At 33.4% G+C, this 24,267-nt stretch overlaps 4 protein-coding genes across 7 annotated transcripts in view; 3 read left to right on the top strand and 1 right to left on the bottom strand.

Moving 5' to 3' along the window:
- The window catches only part of LOC123006278 (furin-like protease 1), a 58,148-nt gene extending 48,898 nt beyond the window's left edge, over nucleotides 1–9,250 (bottom strand). The window contains exons 1-2 of one of the 2 annotated variants that reach the window (XM_044400652.1): nucleotides 9,066–9,250; nucleotides 8,108–8,379 (exon numbers count right to left, since the gene is read on the bottom strand). In XM_044400652.1, the coding sequence (XP_044256587.1) occupies nucleotides 8,108–8,260 (153 nt within the window). In that variant the 5' untranslated portion in view covers nucleotides 8,261–8,379; nucleotides 9,066–9,250. The remainder of the gene's footprint in view (nucleotides 1–8,107; nucleotides 8,380–9,065) is intronic. The other variant, XM_044400651.1, reaches the window with a different exon arrangement.
- Nucleotides 9,251–12,655: 3,405 nt separating this feature from the next.
- Nucleotides 12,656–15,964, top strand: LOC123006192. 2 transcript variants are annotated; one of them, XM_044400478.1, is made up of 5 exons: nucleotides 12,656–12,939; nucleotides 13,120–13,298; nucleotides 13,922–14,103; nucleotides 14,155–14,352; nucleotides 14,406–15,964. In XM_044400478.1, the coding sequence occupies exons 1-5, from the start codon at nucleotides 12,832–12,834 to the stop codon at nucleotides 15,323–15,325; spliced, it is 1,587 nt and encodes a 528-aa protein (XP_044256413.1). In that variant the 5' UTR covers nucleotides 12,656–12,831; the 3' UTR covers nucleotides 15,326–15,964. The 2 variants fall into 2 exon arrangements, with proteins under 2 accessions (XP_044256413.1, XP_044256412.1); XM_044400477.1 differs by having other exon boundaries at nucleotides 12,659–12,939; nucleotides 14,403–15,964.
- A 46-nt stretch (nucleotides 15,965–16,010) lies between these two features.
- Nucleotides 16,011–17,205, top strand: LOC123006195 (hydroxymethylglutaryl-CoA lyase, mitochondrial). The gene is made up of 4 exons (XM_044400481.1): nucleotides 16,011–16,136; nucleotides 16,183–16,322; nucleotides 16,371–16,494; nucleotides 16,545–17,205. The coding sequence occupies exons 1-4, from the start codon at nucleotides 16,071–16,073 to the stop codon at nucleotides 17,184–17,186; spliced, it is 972 nt and encodes a 323-aa protein (XP_044256416.1). The 5' UTR covers nucleotides 16,011–16,070; the 3' UTR covers nucleotides 17,187–17,205.
- A 254-nt stretch (nucleotides 17,206–17,459) lies between these two features.
- Nucleotides 17,460–21,168, top strand: LOC123006193 (gamma-1-syntrophin). 2 transcript variants are annotated; one of them, XM_044400479.1, is made up of 8 exons: nucleotides 17,460–17,658; nucleotides 17,717–17,921; nucleotides 17,968–18,127; nucleotides 18,176–18,645; nucleotides 18,691–18,849; nucleotides 18,900–19,124; nucleotides 19,178–19,381; nucleotides 19,434–21,168. In XM_044400479.1, exons 1-8 carry the CDS (start codon nucleotides 17,633–17,635, stop codon nucleotides 19,539–19,541), a joined length of 1,557 nt encoding a protein of 518 aa, XP_044256414.1. In that variant the 5' UTR covers nucleotides 17,460–17,632; the 3' UTR covers nucleotides 19,542–21,168. The 2 variants fall into 2 exon arrangements, with proteins under 2 accessions (XP_044256414.1, XP_044256415.1); XM_044400480.1 differs by having other exon boundaries at nucleotides 17,462–17,630.
- The last annotated feature ends 3,099 nt before the right edge of the window (nucleotides 21,169–24,267 follow it).

Genomic DNA, 24,267 nt, shown 5'->3' with positions numbered 1-24,267 from the left:
AATAAATTATTCAAAACGTGTCTGAACACTTAATTTTAATTGTGATAATAGGGGAATATTTGCGGCTCTTATCTTCATATTTAATCCTTTTTAGGGAATAAACAATTAAATTATTTAATCACAATATTATTCTGTAGTAAGAACAGAACCTAAGCAATAATTAAACAAACCTTGCAATCTCCAAGCCAACTTGTAATTATTATGCTTTGCATGAATCAGTACACTGTTGTGTTGTTTCTGCAGTAGAGATACATAAACATTTTGAACACTGTGTAGTTTATTTTTAAACAGAAGACCCATGTATTGGCAAGTAATAACACTCTTGCACTAACTAAGAAAACAAATCAAATCAATTGTCGATTTCTTCCGTCTTTCGTCTATAAATAATTGCTTTTATAGAAGAATACAACGATGCATCATAAACCACAAAATGATCCATAAATCTTGGGAAAAATGAATCGTACTCCATTGAAGTAATGACCGTCTAGTTCATTTGTTTCAAAATTGATAATTTGTGTTGAAAACCTTTGCAAATGTCAAATGTTTCGATTTGCGATTCTCCTTTCAAATGCAATGCAATTATAAAATCAAAGGCTAAAGTTGGCGGAGCGGTTATTATTGATACCTTTGAAGAGTTGGTTGATGCAAAAGGATTCCACTTGGACTTGTTTAGCTGAAGGAGAAAGCCTTTAGGCGATGCATGCCAATGTTTTGGGTAAGAAAGCACTTAAGCTGTTGCAAAGTTAAAGATAGGATGACGGTCCTTTTGTTGCATTGAGTAAAGCCATAAAAGCCAATCTAAGTTTAGCCGTCCAGTGGCTCTAAATCTGAAAGAGTAACGGAAGTTTTTGAATTGAAGGTTTAAATTAGTCCTGTTATCGGTTATTACTATGAATCACGTCAGAGTGTAAATTAGAGAGCAAATTAGAAAAGATAATTCTATTAGCACCAGTGATGGAAGCGCTAAACTAGTCCAGGGATAAATACTAATGTAATAAGTATAAAAAACACGTGGATAATAAGGAAACTTCGTAGAAAGAGATTGAAGGGTTAAAACGTGCGGAAATCTTAAAAGTTCCAACGAAATGCTGAATGTTTTGTTCACGTGACATTTCCCATTAGTTCCTTGTCGAACTGATGACAGCAGTGGAAGCCAAGAAAATTAATAAATAAACAAACGACTGAATTGGAAGGATATTGATGTTGATATTGTAGAAGTCAAACGGTGAAATGGTCAACGTTTATTGACACTTTGTAAAGTTCAGCGAAATTGGAAATACAATAAATTCGTAGTAAAACATTTTCTCGAAAGATTCTTCGCGTTTGTTAAATTTACCATGAAAACATCGATAACCACCGTGGACTAAAAGCCACAAGGCACTATTCACACCTAAATTGTCACCGAAAATACGTTGACGTGACCCTAATTCGCCCCAGGCTTCTTGAATGAATTTAAAACACGACTTAAATCCACAAAATACACGCCAAAATCAAAACCCCTATTGGCAAAATGAACTTTATCAACTCCCACATATAGACACATCAGTAACATAAATCCGAATATATTATCTAAATCAAAATTTAACGCACAAACAAAAAATCTAAAGCAGCACATCAGTCAAAATTATACACCTTTCAATTTATAACTAAATTACTACAACCCCATCACATTCCGGAAATACAAATGCGAAGCTAAAAGGGCTGCAAATATTTGATCTAAAATATGCAACAAATATTTAACATAAATTGTCAACCTCTTTATGCATCAAAAATTATTGGTTTGAGGACTCAAAAACTGTAAATGTTAAAATGTGGAGGTAAAGCTAATATGGCGTTAATTTTACATAGGAACACACAATTGCTTTCAAATGATTTTTATACAATTACAAGGTATTATTGCGGTTTAAAATCGGTATAACAACGGTCCACAATTTTTAATATCGAACAACAAAATTGTCGACGTTTAAACCGCATGTGTATGAGAATAATAAATATTTGTTTTATAGACAAGCAAATTTGTGTGGAGTATCCACCATTTTTATATTAATCTATTTAATGGTTTACCCGCGGCAATTACATCTTAATCCATCCCTGTGCGTGCCATTGCAGCCAGCCTTAGGCTGATAAATTTTAGGACATTTGAAACAATCAAGTATAACAGAGTTTTAAAATATAAATAAATCTGTTCTTATTGTGACATTTCTGGAGCAAAAATAATTAACATTGATCTTGAGCTAAAGGATGGAAATGGGCAGGAAATTCTGGACTACTTTGCTAATTTAAGCAACTTCGCTGGGCTTATTATAACGAATAATGCCACTAACTTCGTTATTGTTGTAGCAACAGTGTGTCAATTAAACGTGGCATCCTGTATAACGCGGGTATTTGGCCACATGTAGACGAATCCACTGAACAGACAAGATTCAATTACATTTTATATAAATAATAATGACCAAGTATTGATTAGCGAGTGAAACGATAAAAAGGACGAAACTTTGTAATTGTTCCAATAGTTGGAAGTAATTTGTAACCGAAACTAGTTTTGTATTTCATATTTATAATTTAATTGCCAATTTGTTTTCTGGGACAATACGTTATATTCATATCGAATGAAAAAGCAGTGATGTATTACTCGTTACACAAGCGTTTGAAACGTGTCAAAAATATAACGGGGACAAACCAAAACATACAATTCCACATTTATGTACACCAATTCTGTTATTTGTCCATGTATGTTCCTTAATTCAAAAATAATAGAGGTTGCGTTAGGAAATTACTCCTAGTTAATATACAAAATTTATGACAGCTGACTGGCCTCTAAGATTAAGTTCTGCACTAGTTTAGCAAAAAATTCTAGGTATGTACCATATGAAATCAAAATAATGTAGCGATAAAATGTGTAACGTAATGGCGCGCAAAGTTTTCGAGGTAATTATGATTGCTCCAGAATCTAAATCGATTATGAAATGTTTTAAGTAGAATAGGTAATAGCTCCAAGCTTGCAAAGTTTTAATATCAATGGATTGCAAGACTAATTAGTAAAAAGTGTCAAAGTGGCGAAAACGATTTGTTGCGTTAAACTGGAGCGTCGGCCTTTATAAATCTGTACCGAACCAAAGGATTTTATCGAACATTTAATTTGGCACACTTATTGTAGATGGTTACGATAAGTCGAAGCTAGTCAATAAACCAATTTTTCTGAAATTCGTGAATAAAATAAATTAAAAGGTTAACAATGAAACTAATAACCGAGGCAGAAACAAGGTTAGATCCTCTCAGGTAGAGCACATTTCAAGTTGTTGCTTCAGCTGTAGACTGGAGTTTCATCCTATAGGGGTAATGACACTTGCTAGAGGTCATTGAAACGCTTCATTCTGTGACAGGTGTGACAGAACATGCGTACGCGAACTTCTACCAAATTGCATTGTTACGTTACTTTGACCGATTTCCAACAGGAAAGCAATCAGGTCTTTGAGTCAATATAGAACGCAATGAACGGAACTTGTTTTTCCCCTAGCAAATATATTAAATCGTCGATACAGTTTCCACAGAACTAGTGCAATTTCGATCTCCATATCAAATGTTTCAAAGGTGTGGATTTGACAGATATCAACGGCAGAAATTTACAGTAAAGTAATCTATACAATTAAGGAGTTTTAATCTAGCAGCTGTGAAAACCACAAATCCCTTCGATTTACATATTCGGGTAAATCAAACCAAATATCACACTGCTGTTAATTAATTTACGAGACTCGCATTTTTTACAAACAGTTTTGTCTTTTAATCAATGTAATGTCTTTGAGTCCTTTTTATAATTGGGTTGAAAATTGTTAAAGTTCCAATTAGTGCATAAAAATTTCCCTTTGCAAAAGAGTAAATTCCGTGTTTGAGTTTTCTCAAATCTACTAATGAGAAAATACTTTGATGTATGCATTCGTAAAGGAAAGATAATCTATAGATTGTGGTGCACCATAATTACCGTTTCGACAATAGCAGCAACATGAAACGTCTTATGCTTTTGAATGTTTGCCGAATTATTATGCATGACAGCGTTAAACAGGATCAGTTTTCTCATTACGGAGACTGAATTCTACGAGGGAAAAAACTAGTGCAATAAGCAGTGGCGGCTCATAGCCACTCTACATTGTCATCATCAAATCGCCACTGGCAATTAGCATAATATATGGTTTAAAACATCATGTGTGCAAGAAAAAACTGAAAACATTTGTCTTATGTCATAAAATGTTAGTCAGCGTCCTTCAAACTTGAAATTTATACAATCGAATATTTTTTTCATGAATTTGTTAGTTTTAAAAAGGTTGCTAAAATAAATCATAGTGGTTTGTAACGCATCCGACAAAATCGGAGTCTGAGTCAGTGTCTTAAAAAAAGATGAAATTGGTTAGAAAGGTTGTGGTAAAAGCGCATTTACAGAAAAGTGATATGTCATTGCGGCCGGAAATGATCTTCGACTGAGTGTCTTTGATGAATTTTTTAGTAAGTTGGTAGTAACAGGTTCGGTGGCAAATTCTGATCGTTTTATTTCATCTAGTAAATTCGAGTTAATTTGATTTTGGGGATAAGCGTTTAATAGACATTCTCTATTTTGAAAGTGCCATAAGATCAGGGAATGCGATAGCAGTAAGGGTTTCCCTTTTATATTTGTGGAGTCATTATTGATAGCGTCATTAACTAATAGGGATAATACAGACAAAGGAACAGTTCGAGTCGAAATCACATTTTGATGGCATAGGAGCATATTTGGATGAAAGAGGTCGTCCTTTTTTTAATTTTCGTTGGAAGTTTCCCCTCGGTTGTAGTGATACAATGTAGGGTCTGTGTGCGGCACTCGGACCCCCCCTAAGTTGATAAAATTTGTTAATGAATAAGATCCGGGGAGCGAATCAATTAGAATGGTTCAAGACCGAGGTGCGAATCGGCGAGTATAGGGTAGTTCCCCTTGAGTTAGGTTGGTTAATCAAACAGGTGAAGTGGTGTGGTAGACAACTTGTTCAATTTCCCTGTTTGTATTCGGTAATTTAACGTCGGGGCAAAACGGTGGCATGTTAGAAAGAGCTAGTGATGTTATTTCCGGCTTTTGCATGTCATGCTTGTGCAGGTACACACGCAATGGAATTTTAAACCTGGCACATATAGATCTACAGTCATTAGGTGAAATATATGTTGACTAAAATGCATGACCGGTCGACCTTCATCCATGGAATTCCATCCAATACGCGCTCTAATAAAAAGGTGCTTCCCATGGTGTAAAAGTAAATAATAACTTGAACTTGACTCTCCTCTAGTGAAAGGAAGAACTTTGGCTTCAGCTCGGCTTTTCTTTTCCAATGCAAAACCACTTCACATGCAGACGATTCGCTTGTCTGATAGACGTGTTGAATCTTAAATATGTTAATGGCAATCGGCGGTATTTTCACCATGGACAGTCGATGTACCATGAACAAACACACATTATCTCCACAATTATTATTTCATCAGGACGAGACACTTTCATAACTCATAAGACATGCCATGTTATAAAATAAGCTTTTATAGCCCTCAGGTCGTTTACACGCACAGATGTATTGTCGAGATAGTTTTGATGGACGAAGCGTCCGGCATTCCGACTCATATTTTGCATAATGCAACCAAAACACTTCAAAGGATTTCAATTCAACAAATCAAACTCATGCTGGCCTTGTCATTTTTAATACCACAAATAACTTTACTCGCAAAACACGCACAAAACTAGACGTCCCTGTAATTAAATACCTCCATGCCATCAGACTCGTAAGGCGAAAAACTTATTTTAGTGGTTAATTTAAACTTTCCACTTCTATACGGCTACTGTACTTCATATCCTTTGCACATTTTCGGAACATGTTATTGATAAAAACGGATTAAATTACCAAACTGTTTTAGTGTTACTATCGCGGTTTTAAAATCTTACCAAACATATCGAGTTTCTCCTGATAAGGCTGTTGCTCTCTCAATTAAATGCAAATAAAATACATGTCGGTTCTTGGATTCACGACGAAACAGAAACATGCACCAGTAGACAGAAACGCAACCGCCAACCTATGTTTATAGCTGTAGATCATACCAGATCTTAAATTTCAGTTTTCTTCATTTTTATTAAACATGTTTACAAAGAATGTCAAAACAGGTTTGTCCCAACACATAAGAAAACAATATTTAATTTTGTGGACAAGTTGGTAATAACAAAAAAGAAGTTCCCTTGCCTAATATTTGAAAACTTATTTTGGTAGGTTCTGAACTGGCTAGGATATCATAATGTGATTTTTAAATTTTTGGAAAAAAAATCCTCACATAGATGAAGGGTATTATAATCCCTACTCTAAATTAAAAAAAAATAGTTTCTGGTTTTGTGACCTCCGCCGCGTGAAGTGTTCGCGCCGTAATAATGATGATGGAAAGAAAGATAAATCGTTGTTACGGTGGTTCAAAAGTCGTTAAATTTTCTTACTCATCGGATTTTGCCAAGAGTTTATTAGAAAATTCTTCCTCATTACGACGATTACAATAAATAAAATTCAATTGTCATCATAACTCTGAATGATGGCAATGACTTCGACTGACTTTTGTTGAAAGGTCCGACGATCCCATCAAAGTCGTTATTTTTTTAATTGTTCGTCTAAAGAGTTCATCCAGCAAAACGCGATATTCATATTAAATTTGTAAGAAAATTTAATGAAATTATAGTATATAAAACTATTTGATTGTATTACATAAATTTTGATTAAATAGTAATAATTCTAATAGAAAGACCAGAGTAATGTGGTAATACGGTAATACCCTTCATAATTAGGTTGCGGGAAGGGTGTGGATGATGCTTTTACATGATCGTTGAAAATTTAAATGAAAATTATGCAAAAGTTCTGACTGGGAACCGCAATTTAAAATCGTATTAGGCAATTAAAGGAGAATTGCATTTTTCCTTTTTTTTTAGAAAATCAAATTGTCACAAGTTAGCACTAGGAAAATTTCCAACTCGTTATTTCCGGTTTAACTAACAATATCTAGGTGCTAAATTTACAAAGCAGGAAAAATTCACTTAAAACCGTCTCTTCTTAGATAGTGTATTTTAACTTAAGTTATTATTACTTTTATGACTCCCTAAAGGAAAAATTATCTCTAAACACTGGATCTACCGAGGATTCCAAACACCTATTTTTGTCATTTAGAGTTTTATTTATAATTTAATGCTCCCTCTACGTTTAAAATTAAAAATAAACAAGAGACGAAACGTAAATGCATTAATGGAAATAAAAATAGAAAGTTTTGTTATCCTAATCAAATCACGGTAATTACAACACAAATACTGCTCAAATTCATCAACGGTTTCCTACTTATGATCTGCTACAAGTCAACTGAAGCATAATTCATTTCAATTTAGAAGACTATTTTAAGTTTTATGTTTTGTTCGGGGTCACGTGTGAATGACAGCAACCAGAAATTGATGCAAATTATATTACAATAGGACGGTTTTTGCTTCATTTATCAATATATAAAACACGGTGCTAAAGACAGAACATTTTTCTCCATATCGTTTATGATATATTGGATAAAAATAGATAAAAATATTGACAGGAAACAATTTTCTCTTTTAATACACGTAACATCACGTTAACAAATACATTGACGCGACGATGAACTTGGAGATAAATAGAGCAGAAAATGAATCCACAAAATTTAAACGAACTATTTGGTCTATTTTAGGAAATATTCATCGGATACTACACTATGAACAAAAGTGGCCTAAGTATTATTCGTTTGTAATAATTTTTTGATAAAATGTGATTTAAACAAATATATTTTTTCAATTTTTTCAAGTAGATTTAATTTAGATAATAGTAAAAATAGTATAGTACGCCATTAAATGAAGTAGTCGTAAATTTAAAAATTAAATGATAACTTGACATGTGTGACTTAAGTCACGCGCGCGTGCGTTCTAGGCGTCAGATCAGAGCAGTGTCAAATACATAAATTATCTTAGGAAATGGCCATATCGGCTTCGGCAAGGCTAGTGTTATCGAACCGAAATGCCGGAAAAAATTGTTAGGAAATAAGAAACTTCCTTTCTTACCTGGCCTTGATTTTCGAAGCCATGGTCTCGGGCGACCTCGTCAGCTACCTGGGGCCCACCTTCGATGTGGACGGCCCATTGTTGGGTGTAATGTGCTTCAGATAAACTCACAAAAACGACACAAACATAGATATAACACAGAAATAAATACATTATCCGTCGGACACTTAAACTTTATCGGTTTGCTAATGTTCGTTCGTCTTATTGCCACAACCACGGTAAACTACCTTAATAGTTTTTCTAAAATTGAAAGTAAGAAAATTCGTTGAAATCTGAAACAAAAAGAGACAATTTGGTAATAAAGCACTAAAGATATTTGATGCAATTTTACGCTATAAGCTTTCTAGTTAGTTGCTAAATATCAAAACAAAAACCTTGCAGTATTTCCATTGCCCCGGTCATTCACAACCCTTGTAATCTAAGTGTGCAATATACACAAATCGGAATACTAGTTGAGTAGGTATGTAGCGTTTCAGTTTCGAGTTACTTTCACGGCATCAACTGCATTTTTTCAATGAGGAGAGGACCGAAATACGCCAAGTGTGTACCTGGAATCTATTATGTGGCCCAAGACAGGTAGAAAGCAATTATTACAAATTTTCGGTTTGACATTTATTTAACTCCAAGTTAAATTTATGAACACAAGCAAAGTTTTATTTCCTTACTTTGTATCACTTTATCGGAATTTCAAGCAAACACACTTTGATTGCAGCGGATTTAACAGATTGCAGAAGTGTATTTCCTGTTTATCATTGTAACCAGACAACAAGTAATAGTCCCACACGGATCAGAATGACGAGACTGGATAAAGAAAGGTTGGTGTTTTGATCCCAAGCCGCAATGACTTAAGTCAGACTGGCTCGCGTGATGTGATTTAAATTCACACAAGTGAGAAGCAAGAAAAACGTGTTAGATATGAATATATTCGTATATTTCAACTAGAATAACAATTACATACTGGTTGAATATCACATAAGTCATGTTAAAATGTTACTGTAAAATCAGAAGCACTAAGTTAATCACACGTGCGATCCCATATCACTAAACCGCGGCCACAAACTACCGCACCTCTAAACGCACTGAACGAGCTAAGAGTTACTGGCCCCACTGACTGTGTTTGCTGAACGAGAAACGACTAGCGCCAGCGCACGAAGAACTCACGAAAATAAGCTTTTATATGTTGATGATCGCAGTATTGGAATCCAGAAATGAACTTACAGTTTACGGATAACAAGTCGATAAACAATTTTTAACTAAGGCCTCAAGCAACCGCACTATTTGCAATTAAACTTAAATAAGTAAATACATACCAAGCCATTGGCAAACAATTTTGCTACACAAACAGTGACATCAACTTTATCATTAATGCTAGAAATTGTCGTCATTGAAACATCCCAGATTCCGGATTGTCATTTTTTTCCCGAACATACACCAGCATAGATAAGAAAATAAAATAACCCGTTTATTGCTCAAACTTCGAAGAACTGTGATAATGGGATTTTTCATTCGGTGACGCAGCGATGCCTTCGCATCCCAATTAAATCATTTACAATGTACACTTTACTGAGAAAAATGATTGATTAGATTGACAACGTTGTCAAGTATGGACTGGTACATAAAAACAGGAACACATCCAAGCAATAATAATTTTATTAAGCTTTATACAGCCACTAACCCAAGCCCGATAATTCTTATGTTATAAGCTTTAACAACTATTTGATATGTCAAGTAAAACGAAAAGTCAAGATTTTCATGAAATTCGCAACTTGATAGTAAAATATTTATTTGTGTTAAAAGCACAATACCCACAGGTTGTATTATGATGTAGTGTAATTGGAGACAAAAAGAACTCGAGGGATTCGTTCATTCCATTATTTACTCGACCTTAATAATGATATTTACGTAGGCTATGCTCTGTATCTATGAAACTAATAACCGAGTAATAAAAACCCTTGGGTATTATACATTCATTTGTTTCAGTACCTAGTGGAACTATATCTACGTCAGTCGACTTTTTACATTGCTGGAAGCAATTAACTTGAATAATACACATTAAATAAATCATACATCTAATTAGCATTTCAAACAATATTTTTTTTATTCTGAAATCAGTTTTTTCCTATTTTATCTAATACTTACCCACGGAATTTAATAATTCATCCTTATTATACATTTTTAACATTTAACCATGCATAAATTATGAGTAAAAAATGATAAAAGGTAATATTCCTCGCGTTGATCTTCAATTTCTGTTATCCTGTGCGTTTAATTAAATTTCTGATCAAAGTGGTCCAAGACTTTGAAATAAAGTTGGCAACATTGTAAAATCTAAAGACAGCTATGAAAATCGACAAGTTTCATATCTTCTTCTACATTATTCAATATTTGCAATTTAATTTCAAAGTCACAGGCTACTTTGATTAGAAATTTAATTGAACGCTTGGTATTTTCATGTAGGTTTATCGGTAAATGTTGACTTCCACGTACGATTTTCAATTCGATTTCAGTGCTTATTTAGACATTTATTTGATGAGCAACTAGGCCTTGAAAGTTCATACCAATTTGAAACAATTTTTATATAGTTTTTTTACTTCAAAAACTACATTAGACATTTTTATCTTTGGCACGCACTGTTATTATTATTATTTTTAGACTCCCATGCTTAATATACATAAACCATTGCATTCGTAGATTTGCGAAAACAACTATCAAATAGTAAATTAAGATCCAACAGACTGGCAAATGTAGTAGGTAATACATAGAGAACTTGTTACAATAAATAGATAGGAGCAGGCGGAAAAACACAGCCCTTTGATAATAATACGTATAAATAGCAAAACTAAATGAAACTGTAGTACTTATACAATTGCTCGTTAACAACTCTAATCTATTGAGAAATAATTACAACTTTACTTTTGGTTAACACTACAAGTTACAAATTTGTTACAATTACTGAAATACATGTTCTTGATCTACGACAATAAATTGCACAATGTTATTTGGATAAGACATTTCAGAAAAAACTACGATTTTTGATAACCTGAGTAATAGATAAGATTAAATAAATAAACGAGAAAGTCTTTGTTTGTGATCACACCGTAAATAGATCAAAGATGTTACCCAAAAAAAACATTTTATTTATTTATTTATGCAAATTTTTAGTCTCATCCTTTATTGGAATATAAATTTTGAAAAAAAACATGAGGAAAGTCAATTTTATCCTTACAAGAAAAATGTTTTAAAACCTTGACTTTCATTGTGTCTGAGATAAAAAATATGTGAGCAAATAAAACAAACATATTAAATGTGTTTTATTGTGTCGCAATTTACTTTTACAAAGTTTAGAGATTTTTTGTTTATACAAGTTCAATTTATGAGAAACTGTAATATTATTTAAAATAGCAATAAATCAAGTTGTTATCAATTTATAATGCTGAAATTTATATGGAAAAATTACATGCAATTCCTTTATCTTACGACAGATGGTTATTTCATAAAATTTCAATTCAGTATTTTAGGCGAAACTGAATTCATGAAAATTTAAGTCTTTCAAAATAATACAATAATTACAGTATATTTTCGTCACAAGTGATAGTAAAAACTGATAATTTTTATGATTTTCCACGTGTGACAAAACATATTTTTAATGACATGACAAAGCAGCATACAAAGTCTATTTTCAGGTTCTAATTAGCAAATATTGTTTCAATAATTAAGTATTTTGCGTCATAGTTTATAATCAGAAAAAATTAAATTAAATGATCTATAAACAAAGTAATTAATTCGAACGTTTGATAAAAGCAAAATTTGACGAAATGTATAATAGGTTGCCTACACATGCAATGGATTAACCGGTTGACTTGTATTCGATAATTGATTTTGTTTGTATGATTTGCTATTTCTCTAGTTTTGTGATTTCAAATGTAAATGTGTATTGTTGTATACTTTTGTTGGTTATTAACTTCCAATTAACGTATCAATGCGGAAAATCCCGGAGTATTTTTATTTCAGCGAGGTCGTTTAAACACAAAACAAAAGTTGCAAGTATTGTTTTGGGTTGTTTATTAATGTCATCAAAACCTTGATCCCATTATTAAACTATATACGTTCGAATGACCTTAAATGACATTATCAATTTTTAATGACATAATGACCTAGGTGCTGTTATCCGTTATCTCTTTGATAGAGATACATTTAATTAACGAGTCTTACAATTAGTAGTAGATTTGAAGTTAATTTAGGACTAGTAACGTAGTCGTTATTCAACTTATTCTCCTCGACAAACTATTGGATATGTGCCAAAGTTTAAAAAGATTGGAACATAGTCCCTCTCTGCTTTAGGGAAAGTTTTTTTATTTCGTTGTAAAGTACCTAGGGCATCTAACAATTTCATCATTTTTACGACTTAGACGTAAATTTGAAATGAGCAAGCCTGTACTTCCCAAAATTACAAGACGATTATGACGTCGTGAGGGGGAACCCCCTCCACTGGCGCGACCAACCACGACGATCTAGTGTGCGTAGGTATGCAACGCACAACTCAGTTGCAGACGGTTAACGGGGGCAAGCCTGCTTAGTGACGTCATTAATTCCACGCTGGCTGTCATGGCTTTCACATCGAAGTGTGCGGTGTAACATATTGCAAAATATCAGTGTATATTGACGAAGATTTTTAACAAAGTGTCGGCAAAGTGCAATTTTGGTGATACCCCAAAATATGCAAAATGTTTAACCCGGAGCAGTTTTCCCAGTTTTTCAAACCCGACGATGGGCGGTACAATGAAATGGAGAATGTGGATGCTATGCTAAATTATGAAAACAACGAATTTATGGTTAGTTCGCGTTTTTCTCTAAAAATTGATCATTTACGCCCTAGATTACGAAACCTTACGAGGATTTTTCTTATCTTATTATCTTATACGAGGATTTAAAGGTCAATAAGCGCAACGTGAACGCAGCATGCTTTTATTATTTCGTAAACTGATTCATTGACCTTCATAAATTCATTTCAGACCTCGGATTTTTTCGATACCATTAGGTCTGTGGAAAACGGGATCCAGGATGATTTCCTTAACAGCCCAACTGATGACTTTAACACCTTGAGTGATGCAAGCTCCAACACTGATGGATACATCTCGCCCAGAAATGATGTCTCTGAAAGCGAAAGGAGCAGCATCTTCACTGATGAATCGTACGTATTCCTAGCAAAGAAGCCCTATTCAACTTTAAACTTGCAACATATTGCACACAAATTAGGTTAGAATCGACCAACAACATGCGGTGGCCATATGGTTACCACACCTTCCCAGGCATCAAAAATCAAAAGACAATCAAGCCTAATTAATATGGCAAAATAATCATAACTGTGTTTATACTATGACTAATAAATACATATGTTACCCGTTACCGCTAACGTCAGCCAGAGAAAGACAAAAACTGATCATAAAACATTAGCAGAATATGAATAAAAAATGTAAATATTTATGAGCACATTTTCAGTTTGCATGTTTTATGCACTGAACTAAGAAAATTTGATGACGTTCGATAATAACCACTTTATGGTTCATGACAGAATACTGCATTTTTTATGCAACATTTGAAGTAGGCTCTGATTCTGAAATTAAATTTGCAACACAGAAACAAGATATGAAATTTGGCACATTTTGCATTTTCTGTCTCACCATTTTGCGAATTAGTCAAATTCCTTTAGTTGCATAAGAACCGTTTGTTCATGTCATGATTCATCAAAATTTCAAATGAATTTGGAGCTTTTCTTGTTTTAACAACATGCATGATTGAATTGAATTCTTCCAGTGTTTCGCCTCTAAGAACTGTCGACGCTATTGATGATTCGTTGTTTGATTTTTTGCAACCACTTCAAGAAAAGGTTGAAGTGGAGACGGTCCCTGTTATCATTAATCAACCAAAAGCAAGAACAAAAATTATAATCCAGAACCCCGCCAACAATAAGACTATTAACAAACAAATAATAAATAGTGAGTTACTTGAAAACAATTGAATATATATCTTAGTTGCTTAACTTTTAGCACCAATTAAAAAAATTGGTAAGAAGCAAATATTGAAAGTGCAGTCTTTGACAACCAATGGCAAGCCAGTAATACTCCCCTATGGCTTAAAAAGCATCAAGATACTTAACGCTAGTGAATTAAAAACAGATCGAATTCACGTGACAACGTTTCCTACTAATACTGCGAGACGTAAAGTGGAACCAACAAGAATTAAAGGTTTTCCAAATAATTTGACATAGTTTGTTGTGCTAATTACAATTTTTTAGAAGAGGTAGAGTCGACACACCGTCCTGGAGAACTGACTGAAGTAAAGCTAACGGCTGAGGAGAAACGTCTATTGGAGAAAGAAGGAATTCAACTCCCTGCCTATCATCCATTGACCAAATTGGAAGACAGGGAATTGAAACGTATCAGAAGGAAAATCCGTAATAAGATCTCAGCTCAAGATTCCCGCAAGCGTAAAAAGGAGTACGTCGATGGGCTTGAAGAAAAGGTACGACGTGGCTCGGAAGAAAACAGGAACTTAATGCAACGTGTCAAAGAATTACAAAAGAAAAATAAAACACTAATGGCACACATTAACAAACTTCAGTCGTTAATATTCAATTCGACATCATCTAAAGCCACGCCTTCTACCTGTCTTATGATCGTCATGTTGTCAGTCCTGTTGGTATCTCTCCCCAACATTCGTTTGTCACAAATGAATAAAGAGTTATCAACAGAACAAGAACAAATAACGATCAGCAGATCTCTCTTATCTACTAAGAAAGTAGAAGATGATGGATTGAACATGGAGGAGTTCTTTATTTTCAACAAGGATGATGAGGGTGTTGACAATGAAAACAACACCGAAAACGAGTTCTTCAAGGCAGTTGAAGAAATGGAATCCAAATACGAAAACATGAACTTCGAAAAGGATAATTCTGATGATAACTTCTTCAATTCGTTAGTACGTAACATCAAAAATCTGTTTAACAAAAACGAGCTCGGGTCTTACGGATTTTACAACAAGAGAGGGTTTATTGAACCGGAAATCGATGATTTTGATACGGCGACAATAAACGCAGAACCGCCCGCGAAAAAAATGAAGCTGGTTGATGAGCACTACCATCAAAATGATGAGAATTTCGTACCCGTAGCTAAAGTCATTACTACTGTTCATGCTGTGGGCGAAAGCAAGGATAAATAAATTTTTTCTTATATACTTCATGATATATTATTTTAATAGTTTGCTGTTCTTTTTACTCTTTGCAGTTTGTGTTTTAAAAATTATTTCACAGAGTCATAAAAGCTTGAAATTTTTTTAGTTTTATAGTGTGATAGTTCCTTGTCCTTTTTTATCTATGTGTTACTTGGTAAGAAAGTTATTTGATAGTGGAAAAGAGTTTGCATTCCAATATATTGATTACCCAAAAAACTATGTATATTTTTTCAAAAGTGTTTGGCAGTGTTCAGATTAAAAAATAGACTGTGAATTTATCTATGAGATTGTTATTGTATTTATTCAGTTGTAAGTTTTTTCAAACAGATTTATACAAATAGGGTTCTTAGTTAAATCCTGTTGTAGACGTTATTAAAAATATGATTTATGCAATGTATATGTTGAGTAACTCAAACGGCTTAAATAAAATTAAGCTTAAAATACCTATTTTATTGGTTTTGTTGCAGTTCCACTGCTTTTCTAAATTGTGTTAATTCGTGAGAAAATCACAATGGTTTCTTGTACCTATCTTTGTTAAAATCTAACAAATTATTTTGTACGTATACCTGTAAAAATAGGTATCTTTCAGTTATCTATTTCAGTTAAAATAAATATTTCTAAAAATTATTCACTTTTTATTTCACTCCAACTTTCTCCCCACTTTCCCAATAGGATAACCTTGATATCGTCGTACATAAACAAAGATAAAGCAAAACAATTAAATTAAATAAAAATGTTTCCTATTACTGCATGTTCACTGCTTTCAAGAAGAGCTCAATCACATTTTAAACGACATCTTGTAAGTGACTTACAGTTGATAACAAACCCATCAAAATACATTTTAGCACAAACCTTTTGTCAAAATAGTTGAAGTAGGGCCTAGAGATGGACTACAAAACGAACCCACGCACGTCCCCACAGACGTAAAAATAGAATTTATTAATAAATTATCTGAGTCTGGTTTACAAAGCATAGAAGTGACAAGGTGGCTCAACTTAATTAACTTTTACGCAAATTCAACAAATTGTTTTAGTTTCGTGAGCCCAAAATGGGTTCCCCAAATGGGCGACAACAGTGAAGTTTTCACAAAAATAGACAAGAAACCTTCAATATCATACCCAGTTCTTGTACCAAATGTTAAAGGCTTGGAAGCTGCTGTAATTAGTTAAAAACTGACTTGGGTCAGATATGATTTTAGTTTTTATAGGTATCAGTTGGAGCAAAAGAAATTGCGGTGTTTGCCTCAGCTTCAGAAGGCTTCTCACGGAAGAACACCAACTGTTCAACTCAAGAAGGAGTTAACAGGATTAAAGAAATCGTAGAAAAAACTAAAAGTCTTGGCAAAACTCTCAAAATTCGTGGTTACATCTCGTGTGTTGTTGGTTGCCCATATGACGGTTACATTCAACCCAAAGCGGTAACGACAATATGTGAATCTCTTTTAAATTTGGGTTGCTATGAGATATCTCTTGGTGATACCATAGGAGTGGGGACAAGATCAACAATGGAAAAAATGATAAAGGATTTGTTAAAAATAACTTCAGCTGATAAGCTTGCCATCCACTGCCATGATACCTATGGACAAGCCCTGGTCAACATTTGTACAGCAATTGAGTTAGGAATAAAAGTAGTTGATTCGTCAGTTTCTGGACTTGGGGGTTGTCCATATGCAGCGGGAGCTACAGGAAACGTAGCAAGTGAAGATTTGGTATATATGTTGCATGGAATGGGGGCCGAAACTGGAATAGACTTGAAAAAACTGATTAGTGCTGGGCATTTTATTTCAGAGAAGATTAATAAACCGACAGCTTCAAGGGTTAATAAAGCAATGTACAAAAAATATTTCTAATAAAAAAAGTCGCTTTTAATCGATTTTTATTTAAAATAGACTAGTTAAAGCTTAAAGGTTACTTGTTGGTTTAGTAACCCGGAGCTGCAAGTGCAGCGTTGCCAGAAGGCATGCAGAAAAACGACATATGTGATCTTTTTCTAAAAAATCTATGTTTGTTTACAAAATTTGCACGGATTCAAGTAAATACTGTTGCGAAAGAGATGCTAATTCGATATTTACCGGTTTTGTGTAGGATGGATTACTGTTTGAGGTCGCGATGAATGTGGCAACGTTGAGTTAGCTCAATCATTTGTTTTGGATTAGACCTTTTAAAAATGGCTTCTAGATTGTCAAAGTTATAAAATGTTTTGCTAGTAAATTAGTAAATCCTTAAAAAACCGTAAACGCAATCAAATAATGTTACAATTTAATTTAAAAAAATAGTGTGTTCAAGTTACAAAGGTATGAACTATAATTCATATAGAAGAAAGTAATGAGGATGCAAAAAAATCAATTATGATGTAGTGGTAAATATTGTGTTTTGTTAGGTTCAATATGAGGATAAACGCAACAAGAATGACCACTCCAATTGAAGAAAAGGTGGATCAGAAATTAAAAGTGCGGACAGGGATGGTGACTGTTAGTGATGGAAAAAGTAGACCAATTCCTGTAAGGTTACATCTCTCTATGGAAGTCTTAAGGCTCCAAAAAGAAGAGTTAATACCTCTGGAATCTAAACCTTTAAATGCTAAAGTAATTATGACTCTGATTATGTAATCAAGTGAAAACTATATTTTAGGAGAGGATGGTGCAAATTAGAAGACAAAAAGTTGGAGGTCTTGGCTTGAGTATAAAAGGTGGAGCTGAGCACAAATTACCAATTTTAATATCAAGGATTTACAAAAATCAAGCAGCTGATCAAACTGGAGAGCTTTTTGTAGGCGATGCTATTATTAAAGGTACTGATGATTGCTTAATATATTTTTTTTGACAAGATTGATTTTTAGTTAATGGTGAATACATAACAGCATGTCCTCATGATGACGCTGTTAACATTTTAAGAAACGCTGGCGACTTAGTTGTTTTAACCGTTAAACACTACAAAGCCGCGACGCCCTTTTTGCAAAAACAGGAAGATAAAGAATCGCAACAAACCGATAGTAATAGTGACGAAAGAGAAGCATCTGATGAGAGTTTGAGGCTCACTACAAACAGTACTAGTAGTAGACCTAGTTCTATATATTCAGAGTCGGAACAAGAGCCTCAAACTCGTTGGGTAGATATCGTCACTTTGCCACTAATGATGGCGTATGTTACTAGATACATTTTTGGTACAGATAAGTTAAGACCTAACGCATTTGAAGTTAGAGGCCTTAACGGCGTTAGTACGGGCATAATACATTGTGATGACTCAGCTATACTCTCTCAGTGGCTTAAATACATAACTGATAATATCATAGGGTTAACAAGTCTCCAGGTAAGAAAAAACCGTAATACGCGTTAGCTCAAAACTTCGTTACAGATGAAATTATATAACCGCAACTTTAGCGTGTCAGATCGGATCGAATATATGGGTTGGGTGAATGAGGGCGTTCTCAATAATAATCAACCTTGGCAAAATTATAAACCTCGTTTTTTGGCGTTGAAGGGTACTGATTTAATGTTGTTTGACTCACCACCTGTGAGTTGCACCCATATTTTAACTACAATAACTTATTTTGGTTGTTATAGTTAAATGTTATGGACTGGAGTAAATGTCCTCTTATGTTTAAAGTATATCAAACAATGTTTCGTGTAGTTAAGGACTCGGAAAATGTTGATGAACGGCAACATTGTTTTCTAGTTCAAACTTCTGGTCAAGATTCTCGATACTTTTCGGTTGAAACAAGACAAGAGTTACTCAAAATTGAAAATGCTTGGCATTGTTCAGTTTGTACGGCCGTTATGAAATTAGGGGTACTACTAAATTGAACACAATTTTATTTTATTTTAATTGTGGGTACTTGCAGAATAAAACATTTACAGTTAGTTGCAACGGAAAAACGGCCGGTTTGACTCTTGACTGGAACTTAGGATTTTCTCTGCATGAAGGTGATTCGAAAACACCTGTTTGGCAGTATAAATTTTCTCAATTGAGGGGATCATCAGATGATGGTAAATCAAAATTGAAACTACATTTCCAAGATGCTGAATCTAGGGCTATTGACACGAAGGTATGACTGTATGATGTGTTTTTGTTTACGAACTATAATTATTGTTTTTCAGGAATTGGAGTGTTCTATCCTACAAAGTTTGCTGTTTTGTATGCATGCATTTTTAACGGCAAAAGTAGCGTCAGTAGATCCAGGTTTTTTATGTTCAATGATGCCATAAAATTGTCGACTTAGTCAATGAGTATTAAAAGTACATGTCAAATATGTATTATAACCGATGGTTGTAATTCAATTGCAGAATGCTCCTATTGCTGTACTATAGTTGGTACTGTTGGCTCACCATTGGTGTGTTACGAATTATGGTGCTATTTTTAAACATTTTATTGCAAATCGGTATGATCAGTTTTATAATAAGGTAATGGTGAGACTTCATTCTGTGTAAAAGTGATAGAATTTTGTAAATTGATTTAAGAGTTTTCCATCTGTCTTATAAAATGAGTCAGTATTCTGTAATGAATATGGGTAACAATGTGACTAGTATCTTCTATAATACTCTAACGAGATTATTTTTTATTTATTTGTCTTTGATAGTACAAGTAGAATTGCACAATGTCTGCGTTGCACCTATTTGTTAAAGTGGTACTGTTGGTAATGTTCCTTCTAGATGCTATCAACTTAGAAAATATTCCTTAAATATACAAGACGTGAACAGCACAATGTATGTACAGTAGAAATACTTAAATATCAAATCACACATCATTGTTCATAATATAGCATTCATGTTAATTCTAGACACATTAGTGCTATCTCTAAGGTTTCCATCCATCAAATTGGAAGCGATCTTTAACCATATACGTATCTTTAATACATACCAATTTTATGTTAATACTAATTAAAGTAGTAAGTGACTACTTTATTGGAACAAAGATCGCACATGCAGTAATTTGGTGTTGGTCGCTATTTGCCTTCTGTAATCAACGATCGTAACCTTAGCACAAGTTCTCATGACTCAAACCAAATAACCCTTTCGATTTTGAACCGGTCTTTCGTGAGTTTCTGATCGGTCTAAAAGTTTGTTTGCATTCCTTAGAAATGTGGTGTCCAAAAACCAGTATTTATTACAAGTTTGATAATTGATTTTGTGCCTTTTTGAGATTTTTTTTACAAATGACTAATCCCGTGATTTCTAATTTCTGCTTCCATTGTAGATAGTGATATGTAACTTTCAATGATAACACAGTAGATGTATTTTTTAGATGGGAGAGTAGAAATGTCCAAATGTCGGTCATATGTAGGGAGATTTTCCATAAGTATTCCAATAGAGTAGGGTGGTGTTAGAAGTTACAAAATAATCTGATAGTCAATCATTTATTTGTTCAATTATAGTATTCATTAGCAATAAGTGTACTGACAGGATTATATTTGTATAAAAAAAGATTATGATGATTTTAAACTAGTTTTGAACCAAAGCATAAGTGATCTCTAAATAAATTTAAAAAATGTATTTATTGTTACTTATTGTTGGTAAATACTTATCTTGCAGTATAAGTGGTAACAACCAAGTTGTCAAATTAACTTAGTATCGTTAATTAGTTGTTAAATTTTGAATGAATCTTATGAAATACATATATGCATAAATTAAAATTGCCGTTAGCTTTGGCTTTAAAGTTAAAATGGTTAGTGCGTTCTAACAATGAAAAGGTTGTGATTTTTTCCTTATTTTTTATTCACCCAACAATAGTTCCACCCTTTAAGTAAAATTGACCAAATTAGTGTGTTTTCGATATCTCAATTGAAACATATAGTTATTAATCGTTGACAATATAAATAAATTTATTTAGTACCCAGTTTGTTTTATTTATTCTTAGAAGACCTTAAGCTTTGAGTTAAATTAAGAAAGTAAAATCAATTATCAAGTGTTCATTAACAACTAATCGAGTTATTGACTTTCTTGCAATTCAGTAGAGCATTAGAGAAAAATAAGTAATATTAGAACACAAAATAAGTACAGGAAATAATGTTGTAAAGTTCTTTGTTTAATAATCTGCCAGTAGATGGCAGTTGTGATCTCAGCTTTTAAGCTTGGTGTCGCTTTCCTTATTATTTTATTATTTCAAAATCAATTTTTTCTTGCATTTAGGAAGACGAATCGAACAATCTGGAAAGTAGGTTCGGTAGTAACAAACGTATCCACGTGTGTAAGATCTCAGCCACTTGACAATAGCCTGAGGATTCATTCATTTTAATTAAATCCTGTTCCGTCTTCTAGAACTCCCCCATTTCCTACACGTACTCAAATCTACATATTTGAAACGTAAATTATTTTAGAGCTCGATCTGTTTTTTCTCAATAATTGCCTGTCAGGGGTTTAATTTAGACTGAAATACTTTCACCTGATGAAAATGAGGTGATTATTTCGGTAAAACCGTGACAAAAAATTTCGCATAGGTTTTACGAGGAGATATAAATTTATTGACGTTGATCGAGCAATTGCTATACACGTTCAACAAGTTATTTAAAACTTTTCAATTTCTATTCAAATTATACACAAAATTTAAAGACGCAGGTAATGATGTGATTAGGGAACAAATCGCACAATAAATAATTTCCTTGAAAGCCATTTGAGAAAAAACACGTTTGTTGTAACGTCGTTTCACGAGATTTAAACTGATGTCTTGGGCCAAGAACCTAAACTGAATGAATAAAAACAGGGAAATTCATTGTTACTCCAGTGTGGGGAATTTTATTTAATTGAAGCTTCAAATGAGACTTGGTAAGAGCTAAATCAGTCTAACAGATATCTCGACGACTCTATAGCAAAAACAATGAAACACTTTCTGAATTAATATTCGCCTGATAATCTGGTCATGTGAGATTCTCTCGGCCTCGTTATTGTCTGTATTTTTTGTTTACCGCTCGCTCTTCCTACAATTGTCTCATGTGCGGTTGGATAAATTTATTATTAAAAACATTGCTCAAAGAGTTCAAAATTTAGATTATTAAATTTTAGGACCGGTATACAAAGGAAAAAATGAAATACCATGTATACCGATTTTAGATGTAATTTTTACTTTCCTTATCCTATAAGTGTGTGTGTCTGTCTGTAAACAGCATATCTCGATAACGATAATAAGAGCTAGAAACTTGAAATTTGGTATGTGAGTTACTTGTAGGAAGGGGACGCAGTACGAAACAATTGGTAAAAATCGGTCGCACCGTTCAGCCGCAAAGACCAAAAGTCGGCCGTAAAACAGTTCCAAAATTATACGGTTGAAGATACAATAAATTCATGGGGATACAAATTATATAGAATCATGAAATATACCTTATTAAACAGTAAAATGTGATAAAACAATAATAATAATGGGTACAGAACTAAAAAAAAACTGCACTCCAGACTCGAACCCGCGACAACTATGATCTACTTCCCGTGTAATCCGGCAGTTGGCACTAACGCAATTTTTTTTTCAAATAAGTAGGATAAGGAAAGTCGTGTGATGTTCACACCAGATTTTTATTGTTTAGTCTGGATTATAAAAAACAGATGTAACAGAAATAACTACATTAATTGTAACCACTTGTAAAACTCACTAAATACATTTTTTTTTCATATGCTATTTTGAAAATGTTGGGCTTATGGTGAATTTCAGAAAAACTTTTCGAATTGTATATTTCGACGTATTGTTGTTAAGCGATGTATAGCGTCTTTGAGATCACGGATTAGATAAAAAAATAAACAATTTGGGAGTTATTTGAAATTTACAATACACAAATTAGTACGTTTTGTATTACTTTTTCCGCTTTTTCCTGTTACATAGAGCGTACAAGCCAGGCAGTAATCGTTTAATAACAAATAACTAATATTTATTATTTATTTAGTTATTTACCAGTGCTAACAAATATGTTTAACCGAAGTAAACAATAGCTTTGGTATAATACGCAATGGAATTACTACATTCAAGTATTGTAAAAGTATCGGAAAAGCGTGGCACATTTTGGGATACGTTACTACCTGACCAAATTTCACCGGAAATTAAATTATTTGACAGTTCTTGTGATATCCAGATTTAATTAAAAGAGAATAACTGTGTTGTATCTTGGTATTATGATTCAGTCATTCGTATGTGGTTATATTATCGCGATTATTAATTGCCCTAATGAGATTACCGGAGATAACCCACTTCTTGTTTGCATCGGAAGTAAACAAGTCTATGTCAACATGATATTTAATAATAATAACATTAATAACAATACTTTATTTATTTTAAACAGGTGTTTAATTACCCAATTACAGAAAATAAAGTAATGTAAACTTAACATAAACTTAATAAGCGTGCTGCATCTAATAACAACAAAGAATAATAGAAATAATAAGAAAATATTAATCGATGTGACTACATATTTATTGACAAGCCATTTGTTTTTTGTTTTACCCATCGAGTTGAGTAACTTTTTTGACCGAAAACAAAGTGAACAAAGCCCTATTGACGTCCATTCTTTTTCAATTAGATTCCCTCCAATTACATGGGTTGCGAACTTGAATCGTCGAATTCCATTCCGTTAACGGTTCGTGTATTTGAATTTTGCATGGAGAGAGCGACAACTGTTTGTCCATAATTCATTTGAGAGGTGAATAGGGGAGATTTGGAGCAACCGTGAATCCTTTGTTTTGGATTTCCTATCGAAGTCCTTAACTTCCTCATGTGTTGTAATCACTAAGCGTCCGGTTAAAAGCATCGGTCGCACACTCACTAATAGCAAATTTATTTATATGTCACTATTACACAAAGCACTTTTCACCAAATGTCAAACCCAATTTTCTTCGAAAACGAAATTAATAATAAATATACCAAAACACGCATTTTTGTGAATTAGACAAAACACTTTAATTACCCTTCAAATGGAGAGTTCTGATCGAATTATTAATACAATAAAAATGTGTGACC

This window comes from Tribolium madens, unplaced genomic scaffold (genome assembly GCF_015345945.1).
Source record: "Tribolium madens isolate multiple individuals breed KSU strain unplaced genomic scaffold, Tmad_KSU_1.1 Scaffold_2;HRSCAF=44;Tcas5.2_LGX, whole genome shotgun sequence".
Lineage (NCBI taxonomy): Eukaryota > Metazoa > Arthropoda > Insecta > Coleoptera > Tenebrionidae > Tribolium > Tribolium madens.
Note: the sequence above shows the minus strand (reverse complement) of the source record. Positions and strands in the feature narration are given on the sequence as shown.